At 36.4% G+C, this 22448-nt stretch overlaps 1 protein-coding gene across 1 annotated transcript in view; it reads right to left on the bottom strand.

Annotated features, from left to right (window-relative positions):
• Positions 1 to 14643: 14643 nt before the first annotated feature.
• Positions 14644 to 22448, bottom strand: part of LOC127986910 (retinal guanylyl cyclase 2-like) — a 66136-nt gene continuing 58331 nt past the window's right edge. Inside the window, exons 11-12 of the mRNA XM_052589163.1 lie at positions 16334 to 16390; positions 14644 to 14657 (exon numbers count right to left, since the gene is read on the bottom strand). Coding sequence (XP_052445123.1) covers positions 14644 to 14657; positions 16334 to 16390 — 71 coding nt within the window. The remainder of the gene's footprint in view (positions 14658 to 16333; positions 16391 to 22448) is intronic.

Below are 22448 nucleotides of genomic sequence, written 5' to 3'. Positions count from 1 at the left end.
TCTGCTCACATTCTCCCTCTTCATTGTTTGCTGTCATCGTTTAACAGCTCTTCCTAATACAGATAGAAGTCTGTCTAGCAATCAGATAGAACGGTTAAACAAAGGAATTAATGTACTATACAAAAATACTGTGTACTTATTATAGTAATTACAATAACAATGTAATAACTAGGTACTAACCCTAAACCTACCCCTAAACCTAACCCTACCCCATGTAGTTACCTTGTATTACCAGAACTTTCTTAGATAAATACACTGTAAGTACACTATAAGTACATGTTAGTATTCGTACTGTAAAATAAAGTGCAACCAAATTACCTATCCAGTGAAAAGTAAAGGATTACTGCTCATTTTAAGGCAATTTAATTACAGTTACTTATAAAGTACTTGGGTTACATACAGTAAATAATTTCAACAGCTCTAAAATCAACATTGAATTTTAAATCTAAATTTACGTCTAAAGATAAAATTTAATTTGAGCATAAATTTAAACTTTGCAATATTCAAATATTCAAATGCAAATAATACTTTGGCAATGGGGTAAGAGAATCAGGGATAGATGGAAAAAGCTTATCAGTGTACAGCCACTTTTAACATACAAAAACTAATGAATACTACTGATATTAGAGTTCCTGTGTGTCTATTGTTCATCATATCATCATATTTGTAGTCATTTGTCTTTGTAGGCTCCTTTCCTATGTTCCTTATAGTACTTATGTCCATAAACACTGAAAAAGTTCATGCAAGTCAATTTCCACACGGCCGTGTTTAAGCATTAGCGCTAAACGGAGCGAGACAAGGTGGTATGACTATGGCTTTCTTCCTCGGCCAGACGGCGACCAGAGGAGAGTCTGTCCGGCTGTGTGCTGTATCACTGATGCTGTGACTAAACATAGACAACTGCTTTGCTGCTCGCTGCCTTCTCCTCTGACTAAGCATAGCTCACCATGTACACACACACACACGGGCGCCCGGACGACTGTGCTGGAAACAGGTGATCCTAACTGGGCCCAGGACACTAGCCAAGAGCCGCTGAGTCACACGAACATAATTACTGCAGCAGACGTGCATCGTAAAGTTCGCGGATGGCATTCTCGCAGCAGCACATACAGACTGCCTCATGTGTGCTTTAAAAGGAGACATGCAAGATGGAACTATTTGTGTGTTAAAGTGAGTCATCTTTCTGAAGAATTGATTTCAGTGGTCCAAGAGAAAGAGACAGACAGACAGATATTATATAAATAAATAAGTTTGAGGTGACCGCAGTCAGATACTGCACAGTATCAAGGAATCTAATGTACAGGCCAGAAAAGAGGAGGCAGAAATGTGAGAATATATGTAAATTAGTTCTGAATTGTAGAAATGTCCAAATGTCCAAAAACCATATAGAACCACATTGCATGTCCAAAAGCTATATTAGTACCATGGTAACAATGGTACCTATCCCAAAACCATAGTAGCACCACATACAAAACAACCATATCACAGCTATCTGACCATCACTGTACAATGTATCACCCAGGGCCATGGCTAGGGCTTGCGCAGCCCCAGTGCAGGTTGTACCAGTGGGCCTTATTTGAAATAGTGTAAATAGCACAAATAAATGGAACATAGATGCAAATTAAACTATGTTTAATTTTTTTAAGGCGTTCAAGTTCAAAAACAGAATAATCAAATGTAAAATATCATTGCATAGTCATTCCTGTTTAAACTAAATCCAGATCAATTCTTGTTAAAACTACAAAGTAATTCAGTCAGGCGCAGTAAGTTATTTCCTGTCTTTAATTTTCTTGGTTTCCGCATCCATGGGCCCCTATAATTGTCACCGGTTTTCACCCCACTAGCGATAGTCCTGGTACCACTACAGGTTTTGTGAGGGCTTAATATTGCAACTGTGAAAATACTGAAAAACAGCTTCCTGTGAAGCTGATACTGCAGAGGAAGGAAGCTGCAGCTGTAAGGCCACCGTTAGGAACTCTCAGACTGTCTAACTGAAAGGGTCTTTGTGACATCTCATGACACACACACAGGCCCAATAACTGATGCTGCAAAGGATGTACCATCAGGAAGTCTCCCCCCATCCAATGACTGGCCTGTCAATCATTTAACAGAAAAAAGAGAAGCATGCATGTAAACCCCGTCGTTTCAGATTCAGTCTGAATGTTGCCATTTACATGAACTTTAACCAATGAAATTAGTTTTGTGGTCTTTTTTTATTTTGGAAATGACTAGCAATGAGATGAACTATTCTTAAAATGAGACTTACGAAAGCTGGTCATCAACCGAAATTATTGCTTAGAGGTTTAATTTCAAAAAAAGATAATTATTGATTATAAATATGATTCACTCAGTACGTATCAATTTAAATCAAGCTCAAATTCAAAATAACCTATCTGATGTATTATTTGTGTGTACAGTAAATTAATTTTTTAATTCCATTTCAGTTTCTGAATTTGAATTTGAGGTAGCAAAGAGGATGCTTAATTGCTCTGCAGAATTAAATTGGAATGTTCCCACAGTTTTCACTAAATATATAATATATACTAATCACTTTATTTATTTATTTATTTAAATATTAGGACAAATCGGAAGAAAACGTCATCGGAAACGTCATCGGAACAACATTCTCAGCACAGATAGACCCCAAGTGGTGGACCCTTTTGGCCTCTCCAAGATAAATGACCCTTTTTGCATTACATTTTTTCTTTCAATCTTAATTAAACAAGTATCAACCACTGCATTTAAGATCTAACTGTAATTCCAATTCCGTAAGAGAGCATCCATGTCTTTCGGTCCAGTAACTTTTTTTTCCCTGGACCTGCCTTCATTGGTTGACAGAAGGGTAACAATTGTGTTTGCTCTTATCTCAAGAAATGTTTGTTACTGCAGTGAAATTAAACCACTATTAAAACATCTCAATGCAGCCTAGCCAGTAGCCCTTCATTAAGCTTTACAGCAAGCAAGCTAATCTGCTTTTGCCATAAAATAGTGTCATGCAACATGAGAAATCCCACCAAAATTAAAAATACCCCTAAAATTTAATGCTCTGTATGAGTTCTTAAACTAGCCTATAATTCACACATTTTATCACACAAACAAGAGTGCTATTTCCCGAATATCAGTAAAAACATGATATGTATTTTATAGAACAGTTCACTGACCTTTTTAGACGGAACATTGAAAATTTGGACAGTCTTAGCTCTCTTTAGCTAACAAAAAATAGTTTTGCAGAACAGTTGCTTCTCCCACCAGAATGGTGTTTTATTCTTAAATGATTCACCATTTTTGAACAAATCTAATGAATCAATGATTCAATTATCCATTCGTAAGTCACTTGTGGTCACTTGCTTCATTCATCAATGAATCAACTAATGTTTTAGGCAAAAAGTAAAAGTATAAAAAAAAACAAAAAATAAAAGTAGTAGAACATTTAAGAAATTTTTTGTAAACTTTTAAATAACGTTCTAATTACAACAAGAAACTGGAAATTAAACCTTTCAGAAACCTTTTAAAAACATGTTCCCACAATCATTATAACCTAATTTTTATTTATTTTTTTGGTGTATGTGGAGTTAGGTGGTGTGCCCAAAGTGTGAATCCTTATAAGGTAAAAAAAAAACTAACGATTCCTAACACCATGTTGCCAATGCAACATCATGACGTATATCAGCCGTCGGCATTTATTCATAAATAAAAAATCTTGTTTTTGTGAATGTTAAAGAAAATATTTAGGGGAATGTTTAATTTTATTGTTTTGCAAACATTATGAGAACGCTATGAGAATGTGACAATCCATTTTGAACGGATGTCCTACTAAAATGTGTTAAACAAATGTTCCATAAACAATGTATAATTTTTTTAAAAACATTCTGAGAACTTTAAGTTTGAATGAGCATTCTATTAACGTTATTGGAAGAATGTTTGTTCATAACTTTGAGGGAACCTTGCCAGAACAATCTGAGAATGTTCCCTATTAGCTGGGTCTGTACGCAGTAGAAGTTGAGGCAATGACTAATGTAGTTCTGTTTGTACTGCAGGTATATTTCTACATGACTATCTTTGCCTGAATGAGATCTCTGGTTAGGGTACTTTGCATGTGGGTACGGAAGTGTGGCTAGCCAGGTAGCCACAGTCACCGCTGCGTTACCACAGATAGGCTTCTGTTATTGATTCCACACATTTACAAATGCTCAACAAAGAAACTTCAAGAACACACAAACCCAGTTGTAAACAGACCCACACACACAAAGCATGCAGCCTTTCTAATGAAATGAACATTTACTTGATGTTAACAGTAAAAGCAACAATGCTGCAAACTTAAGCACAGTTTTTACAGTAGTGCGTCTCACTCAGGTGTTTACTGTTTTTTTAGCAGTGTACAGTAGCACTTGTTTTTTGTCATTTCTCTGATCACAAATGCAGACATGGTTTTATGTTTACGCAGCGCGATATGCAACGCAACACGTAAAAAGACAGTATAAGTCATTATAATCAGTAATTTTGTTCCCACTGGTTTCAATAACTGCCTCGTTTGTAATGGGCTTTATTGTTTTTGTCCTATCCCGAATCACAACGCACATCAAAGGCAAATCAAAGCACACCTTCGCTTTTCGGAACGATGAGCCTTGTAAAAGCTGACAAGTTTCAGAAGGCAGGGCTAGAGGAGAAACAATAATGTATATTATGTGGAAAATAATGTGTTTTTGAAACTTAAACTGCATAAACACATTTCATTACACCAAATACACCAAATAATGTGCTTTTTAGCAACATCATATATCCCCATATTCAAAAATAATGAATGAATAAATGAGTTGTACTCTCAACCTGTTAATTTTAATCATTTTGATTTGAACATTAAAATAAATGATTATTAAAATGAATAAAATTATAAGTAAATACATTTTATTTTTGATCAATAAAGTTCAATCAAAACAATAAAAAAAAAAAATAAGCAGGTTCAGTAAAAGTTAACAAACAAATAAATATATAAATAACGTGTACTTTTTATTAGCAGCTTGTGTTGTTAAGTGTAGCTTGACTGTAGTTCAGCTACTTTCAATTACAAAAGATCGTAGCTTGTAGGTTGAAAGCAGCTTCATGAACACACGATATTAAACCCACATGATGAGGATATTTGCAGTTTAGAGTTGCACTAGGGTTTTGCACATATCCTGTGCACACGAAACAGACGGAGAGAGAGGGACGTGCTCCTCACGCACCTTGCAAAAGCCGCTTCTTCCTGTCAGAGCCTTGAATTGAGCCTTATTCCGCTTTCTCAAACGACATGCAGGGCTTTAGGTGTTAAAACAGAGACTCGGGCTCACAGCGATACAGTTATTTTCAACAACATGTCTCCCTCATAGCAAGAAGCTGTCGACTTACAGGAAAAGTGGGTGAGGGGAGGGCAATAGTGAAGGAGAACTGAAGAACTCAAGAGTTCCCGACCTCTTATCTGCACTAACAAAACCTCTCTGTGGTTTCTGTACATACACAACGAAGCTGAGGGCGCTGCTTTCTTTTCCCTTCACATGTGAGTTATGAAACATTGGGCCCACTCATACTATTTGATCTTCGTTTGGGCTCCAAAAGTGATTTTGATCATGAAATCTACGTTATGACAAAGGGAATGGCTGTGATTCAGTATGAAACTTGAGCAGATCGATGGCTGACCAATCAGCGGTTGATTTAATATGATGTGGTCAGCGAATCAATGTCTGCTCTCAAAATAATTATTGAAATGAAATGAAACTGGTGGGTGCGTTCACACCAAAACAAATGTTCTTGGAGAAATACACTTCAAACCACCAGAGTCAGACTTGTTTTTTTGTGTCGTTTTTACGTAAAAAATTACACAATATTTCTAGTACAATCTAGTACAGCAGTAAAACAAACTTAGCACTTTGTTGTGATAAATAGTAAAGTGTTTTAAGGCGCTAGCAAAAGGCAGTGTAAAGAAATACTCTTTGAGAGAAGCAGTCAATCAGCGGAAGCTAAAAACAAATTGTAAGTGTATTTATTTCTTGTCTCAGTGTTTAGCACAGTTGGTGTTGCTATACGAAACACTTGTTTTGTTTACCGTCTTTAGATGCGCTGAAGTTGCATTTGGTCTCGTAATGTATCGCATACTTTGTCCATGGTCGTGCGATTGCTTAGCCCTTTGTTGTGAACAGTAAAGTGTCTTCAGCTGAATTCAATTTCCGTTTTGTCAAAAGGGAATAAAAAAGGTTTTGCGGCAGTCGTCGTGTCAAGACCGAAGCGTGTATACACCATTGACTCTACCGTGCAACTCCATCATGCAGGGACACCGGCAAAGGAATGCTTTTGACACCTTGCTTCACTTGTTTCAGTTTTTATGAATTCTTACTATAACTCACAAACCACACATCACACACTATAGGCAGCACAATACTAAGAACACGTGCACTTTGCTTGTGTCTGGTAATACACGACTTTCTTTTTCTATCAGTTTCTGGAATTGTCAGCTTCTGATTGGCCAGCATGTCTTTACGGTTGAGATTATATTGCCACCTGTTGGCTTGGCATGCTCTTGACAGTGCTTCATAACATGATTTTGCATTTTCATGTGGACGGAGATTATTATTTTTTTTAAATGGAAGAAGGAAAAACATATATAAACGTTAAAAAAATTACCCGTGTACTTGTGGACATTGCCTTAGTCATGAATGACAAGTAATATATGTAATGAAATCTGCTTTGTTTTTTAGACTTGCACTCTATTTATTTACTAAAAGCTTGTTTTAAGAAAAAAAAAAGAAACCAGCACTAGCTTCTCTAATCTCTTTGTATTCTAACTATTTGTTTTCTTTTTTATTTATCATAAAATTAGAAAAGGCAAAAAGGGCCTCTAACACTAGCTTGCTCTATTATTTTCCTATTCTATCTTTTTTTTCTATTTTTTATTTATTTATTATATGATTCAAAAAATCTTCTTACGTGTACTGTGTTTAAGCTCACTGAGACTTGTTATAGCACTTGCATATCATTGCTCTTTTGTTGATTTTGATTGCTTCCATTGTCCTCATTTGTAAGTTGCTTTGGATAAAAGTGTCTGCTAAATGACTAAATGTAAATTCTACTAAAATAACAATGATAGACTGGTAGATGTATTGTCTAATATTAAGGAAAATATCTGTAATGAAGTTAGTAAATATGACAACAGTGTCATTGTTCAGATCAAGTGAAGTCAGTTTAGAGCTGGTTCAGTTCAAAGTTCAAATCAACAACTGTGATTTTCATAATTGCTTTTTTTTTTTTTTACTATATTCACAATTTCTCAACAGCATTTCCCAGAGACGTTTGATAGATTTTTGGTTGTGTTAACAATTTCAAACGCCTGTCTCAAACATGACCACAAGCTTCAAGCCTGTTTTGACCATCGACTCAGTCCGTCCACAGGTTTTAGCCATCTTTATCTCCTTTCCTGGAGCTGTGCATTGGTGACGCCACTCAATACATTCCCATCGTGGTTCTGTCCGACGCTGGGCTCAATAGCGACCAGCCTGCCTGCCTGTCTACCAGACACTGGGCTCAATATTACCAGGGCCAAACTCTCCCAGCAGCTGCTCCATGTAAAGAGAGCATGGTCAGAAAATCCATTTCAGCACAGCGACACACCGGGGGGACGGAAACTCAATATAAGCCAAGTGAGAGACGACTCCTCACGCATGATGCTCTGATATTGAGACATCAGCATTTCATATCAGAACAGGGCTCTTTAACACATATCAGATATTATAGAGTCAGAACACCCCCATCCCCCCCCCCAAAAAAAATGCATAAAAATATTTAAAAGGCTTAACATTCCTCATTTATGTTTAGTTTAAGTTGAGTATTAAATAAATTAAATTAAATCAATGAAAATATATCAATAACAGGGCTCTTCAAAACGTATCAAATATATAAAGGCTATTTTCCAAGGAAACATTTCTGTTCAGTTTAAGTTGAAGTACTAAATCTATAAATTATTAATTACATTTTCGGTATTTTTTCTTTTTCTGAATAAAAATACATAGACAACAAAATCACACAAAAAAAAAAAAAAAAAAAAAAAAAAAAATTGGTATGCACAGTGGTTTTTCAAGCCGGATACACATACGTAAGATGACGAACATGGCGTGTGTTTATTGCATAAAAAAAAAAAAAAATGTATGTTTTTCGACAGCCCTAATAAATATGTAAGCAATAAGTTACGAGAGGCCGTGACCAATCAGAATCGAGGAATGAAACATACCGTTTTATAAATGGACATATTTCTAAATAAATAAACAAATAAATATTTTGATTACCATGATTTATTTCTGATAATTTCTCAAACATGACAAAAACCTATTATTGCAGAGGTAAATTATGAGTTTAGTTTGGGTTGCTTTGCGTGTAAAACAGTTAATTTACTACAGGTGACCACATTCTCACAACTCTGATACAGCCATCGCTCCCATCCACACCTTCTGCTAAACTCTTGAGATTCATCCCAGTGACCAAAGGGACACAGGGGAGTGGGGACAGGAATTTATGACCCCATCCTAGTCCCTCTCTGAATCTGCATGGACCAGGCAAAGCGACTTCCTTCGCCTGTGGATGTAGATAACCAGAATCAACGGTGGCTAGGCAGGAGGCCTAGGCTGCAGGTCCACAGGACAGTGACCAGCCTCAAGAACAGCCTCGACAACACCATAAATCTATCTCTGTCGACACTCTGACCCACAGGAGGACAAAAGCAACCTTGTAAAACCTTCAGCTACAGTGAAACACTCAAGAGATATATGGAAAGAAACGATGCCCAGTGTGACATGGCATGGAGCACGATCAGGAGAAGGAAACAGGAAACAAGGGTGAAATTGGGGTGAAAGTGGCTTCATTTGAAGATAAGAAGTGGAAAAATACTTCTTCATCATCCTTCATAGATGTGTCACAGTCTACTAAAGTTAACCATACGAACCCCATAGAGTTATAGAGAAAGATGGCACAAGTTTCATAAGTCATGCACTACTAGGTTATATCAAGCTGCATCAATCTATAATCTACAGTATACTCCATTAAAGTAGAAATGCATTGTCTATCAAAGGAAGACCTAAACAAACTTTAATTCAAATGCAATAACTTGCTCTGCCTCTAAAAAAAACTTTTCTTTTCTGTTGACGTCACCAGAAAGAAAATTGTAAACAAAACGAGAGTAAATTTTATGAAGAATATATAGTTTAATTTTATAATGTTGGTTTGATAAAGTTGAACATGGTTTCAAAGTATATCCAAATAACTAAAAAAGTACTAAATAAAAGTAGTGATTCTACTACTAACCTCAAGTAAAGGTATAATATTACAAAAGCACAAGTTTTTTAGTTTTTTAGTTTTTTTTTTTAAAGTAAAAAGTAAGTTTTACATACTTTTACAACCTGGAGAAAATGAGACTATTCAAACAAAATCTACTAAATTAGTATCTTTTTTCTAATTTTGGGGAAGTGTGATTTATTTCAAAGAATTTCAAAGAATTAGTTCGTCTCAAATAAATAGTTAAAATAAGCAAATAAAAAAAAAAAAACATCAAAGCAAACTTCCCTTATATATGAAAACAAAACCTGACTTGAAAATTAATACAAAAAAGGAACTCTCCATGAGAACTGTAAGCACAAGTGTGAATAGTGATTCCGATAGAGAGGTTGTGTGTGTGTGTACTAGATTTACACACAAACCATCTGATAAACCGTTCCCACAGATAGATAGAGGGTAATCCTCACACATGACTGTCAGTTAGTGTGCTGCTAGTAAAGAGGAGAAATGTGACTAGACAAGACCAGAAAGACCTAAAATGTGCATGTGCACATATGTTAAAACTTCAACTTTGCATATGCATAGTTTTTCCTTGATAAAAGGAAATGCAAATGAGCTGTATGCAACCAACATTCTCATTTGATATGTATATGCAAATGTGCATCAGCCAACACGATTGTCGATTCACTTGCACAAAAACATGCTTACAATGTGACAATGTTCAGACAGCCTGTCCAGTTGAGATAATCAGGGAAACATACTTGTGAGGCAGGCTATGTACTGTGCATCATCATAAATGAGATGTTTATATAATGTTTAACAGCTATTAGTGGGCAGAGCTGCTTTATGTTGAGTATGATGAGTAGTCGACTGCCAATGTTATTGTAGGGAAAATACTAAACTACAGTGCTGGATATGTCCAAAATAAGTGAAGATGAGAAAGAACTTGTTATTAAGAGGTGAAAAGTGGAGATTAAATGTTTAGTTGCCAATCAACAGTGCGATTTTCCACATTCTATAGGGTCAATCAAATTATAAATAAAAATAGAAATGGATCCTCGGAAGTGAATGGATGCTGTTGGAATGAGAGTCCAAAAAGCTGATAAAAACATCACAATAAGCCACAAGCACTCCAGTCCATCAATTAATGTCTTGTGTAGCCAAAAGCTGTGTGTTTGTAAGAAACAAACCCATCAATAAAATACTTTTAGCTTCAAACTGTTGCCCCCAACTGAAATATGAGTGCATAATCAATTATCTTCTGAATCAGGAGAGAAATATGCACAGATCAAGCACTGTTAACAAGGCAAAACAGCTCTAAATAAATATGTGGGTGGATTTTGATGTGAGAGGACAACAAGGGATGGACTTTTTTGACTGGAGGAAGCTTTATTTTGGATTATGGACTTGTATTTTTTGGTCAGAAGTAACGATTTGAAGTTAAACTGTTCATGATGGATTTGTTTCTTACAAACACACAACCTTTCACTTCACAAAACATGAATTGATGAACTGGAATCGATGTTTGGGGTAAACTTATCCTTACAAAATGGGCTAAAACATCATGGCATCACATTTTAAAACAATGTACGCATTGAGCTGCACACACAGACACTTTCAGTTCAGTAACCCTACATCATCAGTAGAATAAAGGTTGTTTTTTAAGTTTCTTGTCGCCTTTGCCTCGTCTTCAAGATGTTACATCGAGGCTGTTCACATGTGCTCAAGAACAAACATGCATCGGGTGCGACTGATAAACTTCCTGTGTTAACTGAAAGCACCCGCATACATGTAGATGTGTATGAGAAAGAGATAGTCAGGAAACTGAAATGCGACTTTTTCAAGAAGCAACTGTGAAAAAAGCAAGCAGACCTCATAACCTTGTTAACATCACCTTTAGAAATGATCTCACGGCAGGAGCCGCAATAAAATGCATGTTTAAAACAGAAGTGACTTATAAAGAGTCAATCTGCTCAGCAGAATATTTCTGTGTGATGATCCACTCACACCAGCTAAATGAGTCAGTTTAACCATTACAGGGTAATTTCCATTCACCCTTAATTCACAGTCATTTCAGTTTGAGGGGGAAAAAAACTAAAGCATTACCTTTGGGCCTCAGCTGGGAACTCACACACCGACAGGCATTAAAATCAGCACTTCAGAAACTACAGAGACTTTAATAGGGAGGGAAAGTCCAGGACTGTAAGGACATGCCACTGCTGCCTAAAAAAGAAGCTGTCTCTCTCTCTCTCATAAAAATAATAATAAAAAAACAGAACTGAGATTTAGCTCAAGATTTGACTTCTTCCTCATATGATGAAGAAGACTTTCATTTGTTAGCACAAATAATTTTATAATGCTATTATTTTTAGTTCATTTTTCAAAAAAAAAAAATAATGCAATGCCTTGAGCGCTTACAGAACTTACAGTTAGTCAGTTTCTCACAGAACGAAGAAGCTTTAAGTTGTTAACAGTAATCATTTTATTACAGTTAGGGCTTGCATAGACTAGACCAAAGAGTTTGCAAGTACGACATTAATTTTCGGATTACAAAATTGCGTGTAGCTGTTACTTTCTATGACCTTATCTATGTTGAATGTAAAATTAAAATATGTAATGTAAGTTAATAATTAGGGGTGTGCCTGAAGCCAAATTCCTTATTCGGAATGGCACGGATAATGGCTTCAAAAATGAATAGCAGACAAATAAATTCAGAATAATTCTGCCTGTTTACTGTAAGAATGTGAGTATGAAGCTGACACAGTCTGGAGTTTTTTAGATTACAGTTGAGTCAGGGGATCAGTGCAATATTATACACAGACCTCTAAAGTCACGAGTGTAAAGTGAATGAATGTAAACTTTATGAGTGAAAAGAGCGCAAATCAAACACAACGTTGCTGTTGTCTCTCCGTACATCTCTCAGAAATCAGAGCTTTGCAAGAGTAATATCACCTATAATAATACATCATACACCTTCTATTATTTGTATATGTTTAAAAGGCAATGCTTTAAACCTTAGGCTACGATATGATATGAATGAATGGAATAAGCACAGCGCGCTCACCAATCAAACAGCCGCACTTCGCGTCTCAGTCTCTCAAAAACCAGACCAGTTCTCTCTCAAGAGTAGGCTATTAATCAGCTTCGATACGGATACATTTTCTACTTGTCCTACATGTTTGCATCTTTATCTTTTGCTGGTTTGCGCGGCACACACACATTTGTTTAGTAAAGTTCACCAAACATTTAGACTCGCTTAAGCGTTCTGCGTAATGAAAATGTGCGCATTGAATTGATTCAGTTGTGTTCAAATGTAACAAAAGTAAACGTTTGTCATGACATCTCTCTGCAGGCATGATAAATATTATTTTAGAAATGAATAATTATTTTAGTTTACCATTACAAGAGAGTATTCCTTCAGAACATTCAGTTAGGATTGAACTTGATTAAAGAAAGGCTCAAATTCTTCAGCAAAAATCATTTTTAATACAGCATCATACAACAAGTTTCTCAAGAAATCAGTAAAACAGCCAATGCATACTTACATAAGGCATGTTCTACTGAATCACTACATCGATTCAAATGTTGACCTGCCCATTTTCCTACACAAACGCATTTCAAAGTCAACTCACCACTGAAGTTACATAACTCAATGCCGAAGAACATCTTACCAGACCTCAAACTATTGAGGGTTCATCATTCATTTTGACTTAAGTGATTACAGTGATGATATTCTAAAAAAAATTGCAACAGCACTGCTGATAGTTACACACTGCAAGACCCGCCATAAAAAAACAACAAACTAACTCTAAAACTCAAGGTCTGCCACAATGCAAGAACCAAAAAGTTTTCAAACTCATACTATATGCATTAAAACTCTAATGCAGGTTCCTTTCTCTAGCTTTTTTAATAAGCATACATCCAAAAAGACATTCAGTATATGATAATATGCAAGTTAAGCAAGTGGTTAGTCTCACAGTGCAACAAACCAACTATAAAACCCAAAGTTTGGCCCAGTACAATAATTGGAAAAATAGTAATGCAGCTCTCTTTCTGTAGTTGTGTTGATAAGGAAACATCCAAAAAAGACAAGCAGGAGTCCACCATGCATTGGCTGGTTGAATGAGGTTAAACAGTGAAGTACTCACTAACCCACAGACCTGTGGTTTTCAGATTCAGCCACAAGATTTCAGTACTCCACTGACACTGCAAACCAGCACTTCGGTGTCGTCACTTTGCTCAAACGTTGCATCGATGCGCGTTGAATTGAGATAAGAGCTTGGCTGCAAATCGTAGAAAATTGCCGCGGATACTCACCCCTGGAGAAGCAAGACTGGTAGGACGGGAAACTTTCGAAGATGCTGTTCGAGGCCATTGTGGTCGGCTGCTGCTTCTCCTCTTCGTCCGAATCCAATGCTTCTAACTTGATCTGCTCCCGAATTTTGAAGGGCTCCCGGCTTTGCCCTGCAAAGGGGAAAAATACACCCATGATGACATGCTAGAGGTTAAGCTCAAACGCCCTCCACGTTCCACCCCCTAAAACGGACCCCAAACACACCCTGAAACCCATGGTCGCCTTGCACCGGTCCAGCCAGGCGGTTCTGTCCTTGGATTCTGTGCATGGTTCACAGACACGGGAGATTGTGATCGGCAGTCAGCCTGTGGTTGACTGATGCTTACCCTTGTGCAAAAGAGCCAGAGCGCAAACTAGTCGCTGTGGTTTTTTTCGGGCGATTTGGCTGATTCACACGCTGACATCAACACGTATTCTCCCTCCCCCTCTCACTCTTGAGTCCCTCGTCTATCTTTATCTCGCTGTTTTCTAGTGCCTAGAGAGCCGTGACCGGTGGCAGACTTGGTTTGTGGTTGTGGCGGCCCACAGAAAGCTTCTCCCTTAGTCTGACAACAAGTTTAACCGTTCCCTACAAGTGGGGGAAAAAAAGCATCCAAGCACCATTGGGCTGTTTAGGTCACATGTTCTAGCTAATTTAATTCTGGGGGGTTTTTTGCACAGGTTTTGTTCTGCATTATCTGGCATTCGGGCCAGTCTATCAAACCTCCACCTGTCCACATTTGCTTGAAAAGGAGGAAATAGATGTGGTCTGTTTCAATTGTAAGAGTGTGTGAGTGGAACAGAGGGGGGTTGAAAGTGAGTAGGTGAGAACACAGCAGCGTTTAGCGTCGATGCATGTGTGTGTGTCAAAGTTTGTGTACTAGAGTGAAGCAAGTCATGCTGCATAAGTTAAAGTATGCAAATCTGTCTCCAACAGAGGATACAATTAGTCCTGTGTCTCAGACGCCATAAAGGCGCTGCAGATCGACAAAATTTACATGGTGCCTTTTGTATCTGCCTCATCTGCTCATTTCTGCAAGACAAACAGAAAATAAAAGACAGTATTTACTCACAATAATCTTGTACATTGTGTGGTCAAAATATTTCAGTGTTCCAAATTATGTATAAAAATATCACATAGAATTTACAGACTTTTAAGCCATCATAAATAAACATGATTATTTTTAGTAAACAATGTGCTAAAAAGACATTTAAACCATCATAAATGTCATTAGCTTGATATTTTGTTGTCTAATGCAATAACATTCATATATTTTCAAGTGAAACTCAAGTGTGCAAATAATGTTAGGAGCTAAATATTTACACTTCTAACATCTGACATTCAATTATATTTAAAATTTAATAAATATATTTATGTATTGACATAGACTTGTCCAAAATACCAAACCAAATGGATAACAAAAAGAAGAGAAAAGAAATGAAAAATGGTCTGAGAAAATTTCTAGCATATTTTCTTTGAAGATACCATTGTGTTGACATCTTGATGTCTTATGCAGCGACATTCATATTGGGTGTTACTCAAGTAAAACTTTCACTCTTAGCAATGTAAGTGAAAAGGTCATATTTGAAGGCAGATATTCAAGAAGTTACTTTAATAAACAATTCATAAACAATTCCCTTGGTAATATGTATTATCAGGCTGTAAATAATTGCATTATCTGCTTCAAATTAGGGTTGGGGGATGTCTACAAATTTGCTATCGGATGATGTCTACAACGAAACATCGCGATGGACGATGACATCGGCGCAGGGAGAGGGGTAGGAGTTGATGGACTTAGGGGGTGTGCCCACAGTGTGAATCCTTTAAAAGGAAAACAACTAACGGTACCTCACACCGTGTCTACACGGATGCGAGTGGCGCGGCGGGACAAAATACTATAGAACTACTGAGCTATAATAGAGATTCATTATAGATCGGTCAATAGAACTCAGTATAATCAGTGATGGAGTCTACACTGGATTTGGTGCTGCATTACACCACAAATCCCTCAAAGTAAACTACTGCCACATTCTATTTATGTCGTGCTGACACTAATTTCAAATGATTTTCAGTGGTCGCTTTGTCGCGTACAGTGTAGACAGTCTTTAGCAGAGTACGTGCGATCACAAATCTCAAAAGTGATAGTGAAACTAAAAAGCAATTGTGCATTCAAAAAAGAAGTGTGTGTGGTGTGGGGGGTACAACACTGTGATGTCTATCAGCCATCTGCGATGGACGATGGCATCGTATATTGACCCAATCCTACTTCAAATCGTAGACTTCATTATGCATTTTGCTAATTGTTTAAATCTTCTGTAAATTAATCTACTGATTCTCTGTGAATGACAATGTAAGAGTGTTATCCAGCAATTAACTCCATAATATACACATTTTACTGACATGAAAATTCAATAATATTTAACTGTGCAAAATATTTTTCTTGTGCAAATCGACTGCATTACCTAGATGAAATCAAACATCATGCGTTTTGCATGTCGGGTTTCGCCATAATTGCAGGTTTCTTTGCATTCTCACCTGCCCTAAATGAAGGCATTGCAAGTCCAAGACTGGGTCATGATATCACACAAGACTACTGTCCTTCTTGCAACCGATTAGGACGTTTCATTTTGTGTAAAGAACACCATGCTCACATTACATAAACGGCCCCCTGCAACCCCTCAAGCCTCTATTATCTGGGAGCCACACACCTGCGTCCACCTCCAGCATAGACGCCCCAAATTGGCACATGTGCACCTGCACCACGCCTCCAGCACATGCCAAACACACCCACACCTGTATCCTGACTCTCCTCTCATCCGTTTGGACAGGAGGTTTGGGAGTGGTGAGCAGTGCTTTAGGTAGTATGGACATGGCTTGAATTTTGGTGGGGGTATGGGGGAATGGCATCCCCCTGGTGAATTTTCTTTTTTCAAAAAGCATCCCCCCAACCTATCCCATTTATATTAATAATGATGCGTATTATGTAAAACTTAACGTGGAAATGAAATGTAAAAATTCTCTCCTTATTATAATTCTCAAACTATATGACAGAGATTTACCAATTGACCAGAACTCAGTACTATAACAAGCTGCATACAAGCTGAAGCAAGGTATCTATATAATTTTTTACGCAAAATGGTTCAAGCGCAACTTTTGAAGTTTGTTAAAAAGAAGACAACAGAAGGTGCTTTTTCCTTGATTAGAATTTAAAGATATTTCGCTGACATAATGTCATTGTAGTGTATAGGTGAATGTGAAGGGACTGAGGAGAGCTGACTTTAAGGAGTATGTCATTGACATAACAAACAAAGAAGCATCACTGCGCGATGAAGCCCATTCCTTTTAATTCAAGCAATGAAAGAAGAAATACCCATGAATAAGTTTTTATGTTTTTTATTTTCTGTGCACAAGCAATGTATTTTTTGAATATCAGCACATGTGCACGAGCAAAATAAGCTAATAATAATATACAACAGTGTAGAGTAACACAGAGTTTCATTCTTTGAATTAATCTCTTTTTGAATGAATCATGTGAGCCAGTGATTCAACGGTCCATTCGTCTGTTTAGTTTCTAATTGAATCAGCCATTTTGAACGAATTGTTTGATTTGAATGGTTCAGAAAATCATTTATCAAAACTGTGAACTTTTTTTTTTCATCTTTATTTATCCATGATAGTCCTAAACCAGCCAAAGTGCCAGCACAAAAACGCATTTAGCAAAATATTGTTAATATTTACCAAAATTCCTCCATGTCAGGCCCAAGAAAAAAAAAAAGGTTAAAAATCAGTGGGTTTTGCAGATGATATTTGGTTAAATAATGCAATAATAAGAGATTTACAGACTGATTTCATTAGAAAACATTTTGGGCCAGATTTACTAAACAGGGTAAATTATCTTAAGACCGCAATCCAATAAACCAGTGACAAAAATGGAAATTTGCACTGATCTCCTGAGATCAAAATAACTTTCAACTAACTTTCCATTGGTAATTTTTCACTGCATGTATTTAATAAATCCTGATAGTGGTTTGGTAAGGCTGAAAGGGGATTTGCGCTGGTGCTAGCAGTTAGTACATCTAATTCCAGACCTAGAACCAATACAGGGGTCTGAAGAACATGAATTATGATGTCAAGAACTGAAACTGGTTCTTGATCAGGGGACAGATTTATGTTTTACTAATTAATTGATATGACCATACTTGCACAGTAAATTGTTTGCATTAAGAATTGCAAAGTATTACAAGTTTTCTGAAAATGTGTTTAAATGTGCACATGAGGCATTATCAAAATAAATGTACACTAATTTACTACTTGTTTCATTTTGTTGACATATTAAAGTTAAAGGTTTTTACAGAGGGGATTTTGTTTTACAAAGGGCCTAATCTTACCTTTGACTCGCCCTGAGCGAGCTGTCATCAGTTCGCCATTGCTTCGACACCGGAGCAGATGTAGACAAGAATGTCTCCTAAGCAATTGAGGTGTTTTGTTTTTGGATGTAATAATGAACATAGCAGTCATCATTTACTCTTGACATCTAAGCCGCTTAGGATGCAGTGGGTTATATTTGTTTCTGAAGGGAGTGCACCCTTGATGGTCTGTGTATCATTTGGTCATTTGATTTAAGACACGTAAAACAAAAATGTAGCTGGATGTTTTTTTTTTGTTTTTGTTTTTTTCATGGGTAAAAAAAAATATGCTTTAATATTTGTTTGGGTGGCGCTAAAACGCCCCTTTCATCCCTTCTGTACTGCACCGATAGGCGGCAACCGCGAGCTCAGTTCATTTTCAACAGGAGTAAATAAGGAGCAGTAAAATGGCATTTGAATTTTACTTGAGCCTATGCGATCTACAACTACATGGAATAAAATTTGCTACTTTTTTTTACATAACACAATTTCATGGGAAAAACCCAACCCCACATAAATATATTTATAATAATATTTATAATAAAATATTATAATAATTATTTATAATATATCTTTACTCAAGTTTTCACCATAATTAGTCTACTGTAATTCTTAAATCCAAACTCCAGGCTATAGTGTAAAATTATTACCGTATTTTTCGGACTGTAAGTCGCACCTGAATGTAAGTCGCATCAGTCCAAAAATTTGTCATGACGAGGAAAAAAAAACATATATAAGTCGCACTGGACTATAAGTCTTATTTATTTAGAACCAAGAACCAAGAGAAAACATTACCGTCTACAGTCGCGAGAGGGCGCTCTGTACTGCTCAGTGTAGACTATAGGAACAATGAGCAGCATCTCTGGCGGCTGAAGATGGTAATGTTTTCTCTTGGTTCATGTCAAATTAATTTTGATAAATAAGTCATGCCTGACTCTGTATGAAAAAATGTGCGACTTATAGTCAGGAAAAAAAGGTAACTGAGTTCACGAATTCCATAGATGTTGACCATATGAATAGAGTGTGGGTGTGACCACATTAAAGATAATGAGTTCAGACTGGAAACACTGCACCTCTCGTTGGTTTCGATTTAGATTGTTTCTTTTAAAAGCAGTTATGTCAAGCTCTCTATGGATCTGTGATGGTTCTATGTCTGTGATGCATGAGCCTGGTTCATTTCTGACGTGTTTCAGAAAGAAGTTCAAGTTAGGTTCTCTATTTTACAACAGAGTTTTGTAACATTTTCTTGTCACTGAGGGTGTCTTACGACCAAAACAGATTGGTTTCGAGAGTAGACCTATCGGGAGTAGACCCCAATGCCGCCGCCAAGCACTGCCATTTGCGCCATTTAGAATTTCAGCCGCCAGCAGCCAATAATTTCCTAAGGAAAATTGAGCCGCCATCTGATGAAGTTTGGCTCAGCCGGCTAGAATTATTTGCATCAAATAATAATTCTATCACATAGAGACATACACACACAAAATATATAAACAATACGCGAGATCTATTTTCCCACTGGTTTCATAACACCACAGTCTTGTGCTCGTTCCTACGATACACAGACTCACAGTGAATTGACCACCAAATTAAAATTGCTCATTTTCCGTACAGAAGAAGCGATGCATTTTTTTCTCGCACTGAGGTGAAATGGCGGAAAGAAGCAAGCAAGGAAATTTTGATCTCACTTCTCACATACTTTCCTAATTCCTACTTACTTTTTTTTTAACTTAGGCCTACCCAGACTTTTGTTAAATCTTCAGGGCACGGTTGCATAAACACCTGAATCAAAGATTGATGTTTTGAACCAAATATTCTGGAACGGAGAGATGTATAGCACTGAATGTGATATTACTGCAGTAACAAACCACCGTTTCCAAATTGCTAATTCACGACGCATGCTTCAGTGTACATTGCAGTGAAATGTGCAAAACTTTGTCCAAAATAATACTGATAACAGTGTGTGTTTATGTTAAGGCGAGACACGGCAGGCAAAAACATTGTTTTGTTTTTTTTGGTCAATTTTTAGATTTTTGGATATTTGTCTTCAATAACATGTCTTCTTTCAGACTTTTGGTGAAAAAAAGTCCGAAATACACTTTTAGGTCTTTATTTTACTACACTTCGTCTTTTTGTGTCTGTAGATTTCTCATAAATTCAAAAACGGAAGTTTGCGTTCTTAACATACTTCTCCGTGATCTCTGCCGTCACCCTCTCATCACATGCACCGTTAGGAAGCTCTCTCTTCTGTACAATCCTGTTGGATCCAAATATGGTCATTTCCTTTTTATCAGCAAACAATTGTGAAAGTAAAAAGACTGAATGCGCGATATCATTGGCTGATGATAAATCTTTAAAAGCCTGTTTTCTCAAAATGACCTTTCTCTCATACTCCAAGTCCGAAATTTCCACTTCAGTTGTACTCTGTTATATTATGAAGACATTTACAGAGGAATTTTATAAATATATTATTCCTAGCCTGATATATATAAAATTTTATTCCAAAAAACATGGTGATTTTTTTTTTTTTTTTAAGGCTATTGACACAGTATATTCTGATTTACAGGATAACAAAAGTGGATATCCATAAATCCCTCTGTAATTTTTACCCCATCTAATATGTGAACACAATGAAAAAATATTTTTAACCTGGCTTTATCCAATACTCAGATTTCGTTTTTTTAAATATATGCAAATTAGCAGATATTTAATTAGATATTGCCTAATTTGCATTGTGAAATGCATTGTAGCAGCCATTTAGGTTTTGGCTGAGCCGGCTAGTCAGCCAATAACTTCATCAGTCAGCCATTATTCTCAAAACTCGGGCTGTAATCGGGATGGTGCGTGCGAATCAGGATCTGTCGACGGAGAAGTGCAGTAGGCTACGCTCTACAAGATATAGCTTCAGTTGCTGTTGTTTGTAATAGCAAATGAAAACGTTACCTGTGAGGTTTGTCTTAAATAGAATAGAATAAAATGAGTAGGCTATCATATTCCATGTTGTTGTAAATCACATACAGTAAAATTCAAATGCCATTGAATAAAGTAATTTCTGTTTTGTTAATAACATGCAGCAGCCATGAAACTATGTTATTTATTTATTTATTTCATCTGGTATGCAGTGCTAGCAAATAATCTGCAGGATCAATAAACCCGGCTCACCTGCCGCTTCTCTCTTGTTGAAAATAAACTGAGCCTGTGTCCGCCCACACATTCAAAACAAATATTAAAGCATAATCCAATGTTTTACCCATAAACGAAAATACGAAAAATCCAGCCAAATTGTTGTTTTCCGTTTCTAAAAAAAAAAAAAAAAAAAAAAAAAATTTAAATCAAACCATTTCTCATTTATCTTTATTTATTTTTAATTAGAAAATCAAATGACCAAAAGATTCACGGACCCCCAATCTACCTAAATGTGTCAAACATTATGTTCCTGTGAATCATTTGTGATCCAGTTTCACCAACAGAATGAATATAATAATTTTTTTTTTTTTTTTTATGAATCTTTGCAAATCGCCTAATAATGTGCCAATTAGCAAGTTTCATGATGAATGTGGCTACAGTACCTCACAGAGTGGCTCAGAAGAGAGGGGTCAGCAGAGCTCATTAACATTTAAAGGAAAACACTAAAAAACGACTTGTTTTGAAAAGAGCTGTTTTTGACAGGGTAAAAAGGGTGAATACTGTAATAATTATAATAAGAGCACACAATTTATTAAACTTCGCTTTTGCTACTTATGCTGTAAATATAACATTTAAAACAAAGATCCCTATCTGAGTTGATTTTGTAGAGTTGCGGCTGAATTTTGAATATAGCAAGCCACTTAATTCAATCATAATCATAATTGATCACTGTTTACGTTAATAATTATTACAACAATTACTACTTTGCCACTTCAGAGTACTTGTGCACATTCCTAGTATTATATATTATGTGTTATACTGTATTGTAATGCTTAATAATTTAAATAACCCAATAATATCATTAAACATTCCATACCTATAGGGATTTAATCAAGTTGGAAATAATTCTTACTTTAAGAGGTGATTATCAATGATTTTTAAGAACGTTCTTTTCAGGAATTCCTTTTTGTCTTTTGTCTTTAAAACATCCCACAAAAACTGTTGGTAAACAAAATATTATATTAAGAGGAAATAAAGAATCTTTAAAATGCTGGTTGTTCATGGAACCTAAAATTCAGGGATCTTCAACTAAAAAAAAACATGTATCAGAACATGTAGCAGAACTATGAGTGGTGAGTAAAGGGCTATCTCTTTTTTTTCTGATATCTGGGACACACAGCTGTCCTACACACGTCTCCTGCTGTGTTCCCACGGCAACACATCATGCTGCATCCTGCATAGCAACATCCCTGAGAAAAACACTTCACTGACCAAAGACATTCCTGCATGTCCA

This window comes from Carassius gibelio, chromosome B22 (genome assembly GCF_023724105.1).
Source record: "Carassius gibelio isolate Cgi1373 ecotype wild population from Czech Republic chromosome B22, carGib1.2-hapl.c, whole genome shotgun sequence".
Taxonomy (NCBI): Eukaryota; Metazoa; Chordata; class Actinopteri; order Cypriniformes; family Cyprinidae; genus Carassius; species Carassius gibelio.
This window is presented reverse-complemented; position numbering and strand designations above follow the sequence as displayed.